This window comes from Sprattus sprattus (genome assembly GCF_963457725.1).
Source record: "Sprattus sprattus genome assembly, chromosome: 19".
Taxonomy (NCBI): domain Eukaryota; kingdom Metazoa; phylum Chordata; class Actinopteri; order Clupeiformes; family Clupeidae; genus Sprattus; species Sprattus sprattus.
The window spans coordinates 24,674,893-24,684,892 of NC_137917.1; the positions used below are offsets into that span (position 1 = coordinate 24,674,893).

The window sequence follows — 10,000 nt, forward strand, 5'->3', positions numbered from 1 at the left end:
AATTTAGCTCGCAACTGGAGATTAACTAGCTCGCTAAATGAGAACAGGCCAAACCGGTCTGGCGACGGGCGCTAATTTATTTTAACCTCAAGTTAATTTATCTCGTCAGCTAAATTGCGCGTGCACGTCTTGCTTCAAAAGGCAAGAAAGGTCGATCCCCAAAACCATGATTTTTTTGAAAGGTAATGGTCTAAACTCAAAGAAAAAGACTATTTTTTTTCTCCGATAACGCAGGATATGATCATGAACGCGTTATGAAGAATTCAAGACCATAATCATGTCAAAATTCAACACTCCCGTAGCTACCACAGCAATATAAGAAACTGTCTATAAGAGGTATAATACGTGACATCTTCTCCCTACACGACATGGTACTATGGTGCAGCGGGTTAAGCGTCTGGCTTGCATGCTATAGATCACTGGTTCGACTCCCCTCACCCTCGTAAGAATTGTAGTTTTAAATCGCTTTGAATAAAACCGTCTGCTAAATGACTAAATGTGAATGTATTAATAAGAGATTCAATACATTTAAGCAATGAAAAGAAATTGTGTCTATTTCTCTCTTCTTATCATGCACCCACCTCCACCACCATTCACTACCGCACAAACACTAGACACGTTTCCAAAACTAAACGTTTGCAATGATGTAAGTTAAAGTAGGTAAAACAACTTTAGCCAATATCTATTTGGGTTATGTGCTCAAATTTCCTGGGATCAAAGAAAACGTTAGTATTCATGTGCAAACTAAAAATCACGTCTCAGGCAGCCTGAGACGTGATTTTTAGTTTGCACATGAATACTAACGTTTACATGAAAGTTATTTCGGGTTTATCAACTGTATGTCTCAACTGTACTATCTACCACTGTCATATAATTATGAGTGCTTTGTTCTCCGCATCGCCGACATTACAAAAATGAAGGCTACCACTGGCAAGAAAGTGATGACATTCAATGTTTGACGGTGGTGTAGCCTATGCAATAAATTACTCGAGAAGGTCTTCTAAATTAATTATTCCTTGTCGGGTGGATCGGTAGAGCTCATACAAGAACTCATCATTATGGAAAAATGGATCTTCTTGGCGATCGCAAAGAACTCTTCCTACGCTAATCAAACTGACTCCTTGTCAATGGGATCCCTCCTTTTGGCGTGGGTGTCGCTGGGTATGGCAAGTTTAGCCAGCTAAACTTTGCTTAGCCTGCCCTGGAGCAGGCTAAGGCTAAGCGATTAATTACCATGGAAATTGAGCAAAAGTTGCTTCGCCGAATCCGCTAAAGTGGTGTTGTCTTTTTTTAGCCTGGAGTTTAGCTCGCTAAACCGCTTAGCGAGTGACGCCGAATAGTACCCTGGCCCTCCTAGTCTGAGGGCCTCCCAAACACTACATCAAGGAATGTAACGTCTTGTTTACACAGGGAAATTATGACTGGGTCTGGGTCTCACAACAACCGAGAGCCTTACTATCTCCCAAAGCTATGGTTAATAAATCAACTGGTGAAGTTTTTAATGAACTGTGTAATTAACGTGTATTCACTCGTGTGTGATTATACCACATGAAAGTCGACTCTGATTACAGATTGACAAGTCCTTCTTGACATTTCCCATTGTAGCACTATAAATACACGAACGCAAGGTCTCTGCTCCAAATTCATTTCCACGCTTAAAATCGAGAGTGAGTGAGTGTGTGTGTGTGTGTGTGTGTGTGTGTGTGTGCATCATTTTAAAATACATGCACGGCTGGGAATAGCTGCAGCCCCAAAGTATTCATCATGAAACGGTGGAAAATGTCATGACTCAACTATAATCAGAGACAATGCAGCCACTTGTGTGTGCTTATGGTTAAGCTTTGCGAGTTGAGAGTGAGTGAGTGAGTGTGTGTGTGTGTGTGTGTGTGTGTGTGTGTGTGTGTGTGTGTGTGTGTGTGTGTGTGTGTGTGTGTGTGTGTGTGTGTGTGTGTGTGTGTGCGTGTGCTTATGGTTAAGCTTTGCCCCATAGAGGGCTGTCCTCTCACCAGATTAGAACGCCCGCTCTGATCGTTCTGTCCTCTGGGTAAGGTGGCATCCATTACTAAACAATAGAAGACTACAAGCAGATGGGGGTTTTGAACTGTGTGGGTGTTAGTTGGATCAAGCCTGCTCTGACTACAAAGTGACCTCTGTGATCTTGTTTCTTTCTGGGCTGGGGGCGGGGGCAGTTGAAGGACTGTGCGAGGGGATCCGTTTAGGCCTGGTAGATGTCGCCATATGGGTGGGCACCTGCGGCGACTATCCCCGCGGCGACGCCTCCACAGGATGGAACTCCGTTTCCAGGGTGATCATCGAGGAACTACCCAAATGACTCTTGCCACGTTTCAACGTGAGAGACCAAACCTCATAGGCACTATGTGTTGTGATGGAACTAGTCACTGCTAAAAAAAAAAAATAACGCTGACTGTTGGTCAATTATTAAACATGTTAACGGCAGAAAACTGTCATGACAACTGTGTAATATTTAAACAACGCTGTTTTTGTCGGGTTTACCCAAACGTGTGAAGAGTCAGCTATGACTTCTAAAGACAATACAACTCTACTGTGAGAGTTCCTTAGTGCATAATTGGGCTATGTTACTATTGTTGACTTTTATACACTTCTGTTAATAAAATCATTTTTATAAAGAGGTTTATTACTGGGTTGTGACATCTGTTCTTCTTTAAGAGTTTAGCATAATGAGTCTTTGAGGTCAGGCTTTTGCCCCTCTAGACAGACTGCCGTTTAGACAGAGATTTTAACCCCACCCAGACTGATTCCAAGTGTAGTAAGACTTTTTTATTTCATATTCCATATTCATTTTAATTTAGGTGGTTGTTTGAACTGTTTACTATCAGCTTATATTGTATGCTTTCCGCTTGTGAAAGTAAGCAGCTACATTTCAATGCTTGGCTGAAATGTTTTTATTTACGACTCCTTCTAAAATGGCACATAAGGGTAACATGATTCCGCTTCAAGTTTGAGGATCACAGAATACTGGTAAATATGATGCATCAAAGCTATGAAGCATGCAGAAATTGAGATTATGCCAACCATATATATAAACTTCTCACATTGAAAGTAATTCCGAGTGCCTTAGGCATTAGCTATGCCAGTTTCATCTAGGCAGACAGTAAACAGTAAAATGCAGTGGTTTCAATCATTCTTATTTAATAGAATATTTCATTCCACAATCGGTATTCTTCTCACTGCCATTCCTTTTAGGAGATGCTTGCACCAAGAAACAATAATATTACAGTAGTAGCCATGTCCATACATTTTTAATATGACATTAAATGATTTCGGTTGCCGAAAAATCCATGAAGCTCCCCGGAGGAACAGCCGCCTTGAGCCGTTTCTTTGATATGTCACCACACTGGCCCTGTCACACTCACACTCTCTCTCACACACACACACACACAAGCAGACACACACACACAGGCCCTGTAACGCACACACACACACTCTCTCTCACACACACACACACACACACTGGCCCTGTTAGCTATTCACAAAAGAGCCTCACTTCCCCTTGTCAGGGCAGCAGACACAGCATGCAGTGACACCCCAACCTCTCCCCTCACACACACACACACACACACACACACACACACACACACACACACACACACACACACAGACGCATGCACGTAGGCACACACACACACACACACACACACACACACACACACACACACACACGCATGCACGTAGGCACACACACACACACACACCCACACAGACGCACGCACGAACACACACACAAAGCACAGACACGCACCGACACACACAGCTACCCCATAGTATCCCAGTGTCCCTCTATGCATGTGCTTATCCCACAGTCACTTTGTGCGTAGTCGAGCGGCAAAATGGGTCTACTTGTTCATTGATGATATTGGTAAATAAACAGCAGACTGCTTTCACTCTGCATTGTGATTCGGTTAAATGTCAACTGCCATGATGTCAACTCCTATAGGATCTGTGAGCTACACACACACACACACACACACACACACACACACGTCCTGACTGGCTGCACGTCAAAGCCACTCCCCGCATGCGTCCAGGAGCGCAGACTTCAGGTGGGTCACCCAGAGGGCGCACGGTCGGGACGAATCTGGCTTCTGGAGAATTCCGATACCGCCGCCGCCACGGCAACTCAGAATGCGGGCTCACTCCTTCACGCCCAGGAGTAGCCGCGAGACATTCTCATACACGACGAAGGTGATGCAGCAGGCAGGCGTGACTCGGATGAGGTTGGCCACCATCCCTTTGTAGAAACCCACAGGGCCTTCATTGCTGCAGGGGAAAGGACACAAGAGGCAATGAAAATATTGACTTAGCCTCCTTTTTTCCCCCCAGTCAAAAAAAAATGAAAAGAAAACCAGATCGATTCGGTTCAATGTTCCCAAGGTCACACGTGTGCACACATACGTCAGTGTTTCCCCATCTGTGCGTTTTTACGGCTGAATATTTGCCCTCAGCTTACCTCCAGGTTCTCCTGAGGACGTCGACCACCCCACGGTAATTGTTGTGCTGGTCTTGTAAGCGCGCTCGGACTACCTGATACGGGTACGTCGTGGCTACGGCGAATATTTTGGATAGAGCCGCCATTCCGATGTACTCTAGCGGATCCTGGTAGGCGGAGGAGAGAACGGAGTGGGTGAGGGAGGTTCAGTCTGAGTCACTCTTTACACAGCTCCATCTGGGCTCCACGGATATAAAAACAGGGCTATGGTATATTTTTATACGAATCGAGAGCCTCTGCCCAGGCACTATTACTGTCTGGACACATCAAAGAGGACTGGTTGCCTGGCACACGTTACTCACCAATTTGGCGTCAGAAGCCTTATTTCTGTACTTGTTATAATCTCTCTTCAGCTCCTCGTAGGCCATAAACTGCAGGGCACCATGGGACGTACCAAAGAGGCCTGGCACCATCCCCTGGGGGGGGGGGAGACTTTGCATCAGTACAGCCAATAAGGCACAGAAAGAAATGTTCACAGGTGAGTATGCACTACCCTATCCAACAATCTATCAATCTTACCAAAAAAAGAAATTACAGCTTCCTACACCCAAGCTCCTTTTCCCTACTGCATACATGAGTGTACTTCAGTGGTATAACACACCTCCTAGTGGTGATCTAGTGAATTTCATGCAGCTTATGCAATCCCCCTACAACATTACCTAATGTTGGGGTACAGGCAAAAACTAGTCTGGATTTCAAACAAGTAGCAGGAACACTACACAATCATGGTTTTAGTACATTTCAAACATAATTTTGTATTTGGTGGGACGACCTACCCGGTACAGTCCAGGAATACCCTCATACTTGTAGATTTTCGCGAGAGCGTCCACCATGCCCTTATACTGTTTCCTGCTGCGGTCGGCGCTGTACTGAAGAACTAGTTGGGTCTTTGTGACCCAGATAGGGTTGGTTATGCACAGCGTCAATACACCTTGGAAAAATGTGAAACGGGGAAAAAAATCGAATTATTCTTGCAGACAATGGACAGACTTTTTTTCAGCAATAACACAAAGAGATGCCTTGATGGCTGTCAAAGAAGGGGATGGCAAGATCATCGTCACTGCACCTTATGTCTAATCCAATATTTTTAACAAAATGAGCATTAATTAAAGCACAGCCCAGACAAGCCAGCTCATTGCTCTTTAAATAGACTCTTTAATTGAGGGCAGTTAAAATGAAGGTGTGGACTGATTTCAAACGTCCCTCGCTCGGCTTGTCTATGGCCCTAATACAAAGTTCAAATCAATTAGACTGTATTGATGTCACATGACGGTGATGAAGCAGACAGATACCCATAGAGGTTTTCAAAGGAAATGACCACATGATAACCAATCTGGACTAAATGAGCAGACAGATGCCCTCACTTACAGACTAGTGTTTAAACTGTGTACTTGTGTTAAGCATTATAATTCCAAAAAAGATAACGTAAAGATTTACAATGGGTGTGAAGATCAGCATGAGGAGGAATGGGTATCTACATTAAGAGTAACGTTTCACTCAGAAAGGAAGCTACTGGTGGGACAGACAGCTGCAATTTAAGACTTGCCTCTGCGGCACTCTAAGTTTAGGGACTGAACATTTGAGACCCATTTCACAAGGCACCACATCTGTGTCCACGGAATCCAGATTTAGGCAGTACTGACCTGCCTCCGCCGCCGAGATCATGTGTTCAGCTGCACTCAGCTCGCTCTGGCGACCTTCCTTAGCGTACGCTTTGATAGCGTTGTAACTGAAAGATACACTGCGTGTCAGAGACGGCCAACAAAGCTATTGAAACGTTTCTTACTTGTCTGAGCTTTAGGAAATACATACAAGAAGAAGTACAGTCCCCACGAAGCTCCTGCCCCAAGGATGTTGGGTGTTACGCCCTGGTAGAGTCCGCGGAGTCCCTCCTGATGCCAGACACTCTTCATGCAGTTGATTATGCCACTGTATTTAGGCCTTACCTGAAGGCCATCAGTTACTGCAAAGGCAATGAACATATCTTAATAGCCTTGCAATAGACATCAGCAAACGCTCTTATATCGTTCTTTTTTCATAACTTGAGGCAGTCTTATTATTTCAGGGCAACTATTACCCCAAGTGGTCAGTGGTCAGTTGCCTGCCACCGGTTAAGCCAGCTGTTTTGCAAAGAAGTTTAACTTGCATCTCACTTGGGGGTTAATAAAGGTTACAGGACATATCTGACATTCCATGAAAACATTTCTTACAGTCATTCATTTAAGCAAACAGCTGCGTTTACAAGCTGGATAGCTATTTGCACACACGATTCAAATGTAAGGTTGACGTTAAGCATGTCATAAAACCTAACATTACATTCTCTGTTTTCACGTAAACTGCATGTTATGGTAACGATACAGAAACAAATTGACAGCTATTAATGCAAACAAGATGCAAGGGGTTAGCTGGATCTTACCTGCGAATCTTATTTTGACCAGATCCAGAGGATGAAGTATCATGGTTGATACGACTCCGCCGCTTAATCCTGCCACCAGATTTTCGACTTTCACATGGCTCAGAAGTCGCAGAAACGATTCTGTAACTGTAGCTGAGCTCCCGGCATTTTCGGGGGTGATTGGAAGGGCTGAACTAGAGGCAGGGCTCATGGCTTTCGATTTACAAATGCAAAAGGTTAGACCTGAAGCCTGAAGTAACGTTACAAACTACTTACGTTATGAAATATCTCTTGTGAAGAAGGACAATGCCAATGTCAGGTCATAGTCTCGTGGCGCTACCATGAACACGAAACTGATTTCTGGTACCCACGTTTCTTGTTACATGACCTTATAGGTTGTTGTCATAGGGGATAGCTAACTAGCTTTCTTCAACGCAGATTGCATATGGGGACTTCATTTGGGGTGCAACGTGACGTCAGATGACGCTCACTCAAGCATTTCCTAGGTTAAAATAAGCACGTGATATATCATAACAAAAGCCTCAATTTAGAAAACACACGGTACAGAACAACTGACAAACATCTTATTTGAACAGAGCATTCCAACACATTAAAGCTAGAGTCGGAATTGTATTTCAGAAGCATTTTTGCTATATATTTTGAAAATATTAAATGTAATGCTCTGATAATAAATTCCGTCATCCGTGGCAGTCACAGGGCTCAAGAGGTCAAATCAGAATCAACATCGGTATTGCAACGATAATATAATTTATTTCTGTTGCACCTCTGAGCCTGGAGTCCAAAGTGCTTCACAGAGGCATACAGAGAGAATAGACAGGTATTGACAGGTAGAGTAGATTTGGTAGTCAGTGTGGGGATACCATTTTCTGTAGCCCGCTGGGTGACCAGAGCCTTGATGAATATAATTTAGCGTCTCCGGCAGAGTATCCGCACCGTCTGGCAGAGGTAAAGGACCGTTGCAGAGACTGGCAATGGTGGAGGAGAACCACAAAAGTTAAAAGGCTGTGTACCGAAAGGCCTCCATGGTTAACAAACACAAACTCCGTTAGACACACGTAGAAGCACAGTCCAATATGTGGGTTACGAGTTCCGCAGGCACAGCCATCAAACATGCCTCCTCCTATTAGTCTGTCTGACAGTCAACTGACAACTCAGCCATATTACAAACGTTATGATGTAGCTAATTTGTGTGTTTTTGATGTGAGAATGAGACACGAGGTAGTTTTAGCGAATGACAACTTTACGTTGCGCTGCACTCGTTCCACAATGCTGAACGCTCTCTCTCGTGGACTTATCCTCCAGCAGTAGTCAGGCAGTGCCCGTGCATGTGATTTGGAGGAGTGTCCTTGTGTTTACTCTTGCTAGTTTTTCCAACATTGCCCACGCTACCTTTAATAAAAAAAACTTGTATTTCATATACAATTTACAGATATTTGTATTCCACATACCAAATGTACAGGTAATAGTCTGAGCTGACAAGGCAGCAAGGTTAAACATAAAACATGTGCAAATATGTAGTCTGATATTTGTGATTTTATATTATATAAAGTCTTAAAAAAAAAAAAAAAGAATAAACAGGCTACATTTGTATTTCCCCTTATATCAATGTCTCCCTTGGATGATGTGGCTGTAACAAGTTCTCAACAGCTGAGGCCACTTGAAAATGTTCCATAGTCTGGGACTGCACACTGGTCCACTACTACATGTTCAGCAACCCTCCATGAGTGGGGCCTCCATACGGAAGTGGGAATGGGACCCCCGCAGGCTCCAGGGGAACCTTGCCCTGCTCCTGCATGTGGAAGTAGCTACAGAGCAGCGAGCGTACCTGCTCTGCATTGGGGTCGTCCATGTAGGCGGGCGAGTTCACGGAGGGCTGGGGGCATTCCGGGTGTCGGACCTCTTCCAGCCACTCGTCCCGGAAGGGGTCGCTGTGCATCTCGCACACGTTGTGCAGCACGCAGCAGGCCAGCGCCATCATGGGCACCAGCTCCAGGTGGCTCTCGCTGCGCAGGTGGGTGCACTGCCAGCGCGCCCGCAGCCGCCGGAACGCGTGGTCGATGACCGCCCGGCAGTTGTCGAGGCGGGCGTTGAAGTTGCACTGTGGGGGCGTGAGCTGCTGTGGGGAGGCCGGGTAGCTCTTCATAAGCCAGTTGTGCAGGGGGTACCCCTCGTCCCCCAGTAGCAGGTACCCCATGGGCTGGTTCATGAGCAGCAGGGGCGGCTGGGGGGACAGCCCCCCGTCACGCGCCATGATCCACAGCTCCGAGCTCTGCAGGATGGTGGCGTCCTCCGTGCCGCCCGGGAAGCCCACGCACACGTCCCAGAAGCAGCCCTGGGCGTTGACCACGCCCTGCATCACCACCGAGTGCCCGCCCTTCCTGCTCCAGCAGTCGCGGGCCTGAGCCGGCGGCGACCGCACGGGGATGTGGAGAGTGTCGAGGACGCCCACACAGTGGGGGAACCCCCACTTCGCGTGGAAGGAGCGGGCGTTTTCGGCCAGCTCCGACACCCCCGGGTGGTGCATATAGAGTGGCTTGAGCAGCATGATGATGGCGTCGCACACCTCGCGCACACACTGACTGAGGGTGGAGACGCTCTCGCTGAACAGCTCGCTCAGCAGGCTGTAGTCCATGTTGGTCGCCAGGCGGATCAGGGCCACGGCGACGCGCTTCTCCAGCGGGAGGGTGAGCTTGCTGGGGCTGGTGAGGAGGCCCGTCTGGGCGAACTGGGGCTTGAGCGTGTTGCAGAGCAGGTAGAAGGTGTCCTTGCTCACGTGGAACCTCTGGAGCCACTCCTGAGGCCCAAAGTCGTCGAGGACCACCCGCTCCCACCAGTCGGAGCTGCTGGACGCGTTGGAGAGCTCACTGCATGGGCTGTGCGACGAAGATATGTGGGAGTGGGAGTGGGAGAGGGAGTGGGAGAGTGAAAGTGGAGCATTCTGACAAAGCAGAGAAATAAAGTTAGAAATCATGACACTTACAGGCTCTTAAAGCAGCTAAATGCCAATCTCTTGGGAGGTTTCCTAAATGAGTACAGTTTAGATGGACAAGTTGACA

The 10,000-nt window shown here is 46.5% G+C and overlaps 3 protein-coding genes across 3 annotated transcripts in view; 1 reads left to right on the plus strand and 2 right to left on the minus strand.

Moving 5' to 3' along the window:
• The window catches only part of LOC308380256 (collagen triple helix repeat-containing protein 1-like), a 9,001-nt gene extending 6,447 nt beyond the window's left edge, over nucleotides 1-2,554 (plus strand). The window contains exon 5 of the mRNA XM_080857539.1: nucleotides 2,190-2,554. Within this exon, the coding sequence (XP_080713665.1) occupies nucleotides 2,190-2,332 (143 nt within the window). The 3' untranslated portion in view covers nucleotides 2,333-2,554. The remainder of the gene's footprint in view (nucleotides 1-2,189) is intronic.
• A 438-nt stretch (nucleotides 2,555-2,992) lies between these two features.
• On the minus strand, nucleotides 2,993-7,345 carry LOC308381040 (solute carrier family 25 member 32-like). The gene is made up of 7 exons (XM_080858538.1): nucleotides 6,945-7,345; nucleotides 6,341-6,491; nucleotides 6,172-6,257; nucleotides 5,305-5,459; nucleotides 4,831-4,944; nucleotides 4,490-4,635; nucleotides 2,993-4,299 (listed from the first exon to the last, which is right to left on the minus strand). The coding sequence occupies exons 1-7, from the start codon at nucleotides 7,132-7,134 to the stop codon at nucleotides 4,173-4,175; spliced, it is 969 nt and encodes a 322-aa protein (XP_080714664.1). The 5' UTR covers nucleotides 7,135-7,345; the 3' UTR covers nucleotides 2,993-4,172.
• Nucleotides 7,346-8,643: 1,298 nt separating this feature from the next.
• The window catches only part of LOC308380686 (uncharacterized protein), a gene marked incomplete at both ends in the record, with an annotated part of 1,981 nt that continues 624 nt past the window's right edge, over nucleotides 8,644-10,000 (minus strand). The window contains one exon of the mRNA XM_080858092.1: nucleotides 8,644-9,882. Within this exon, the coding sequence (XP_080714218.1) occupies nucleotides 8,644-9,882 (1,239 nt within the window). The remainder of the gene's footprint in view (nucleotides 9,883-10,000) is intronic.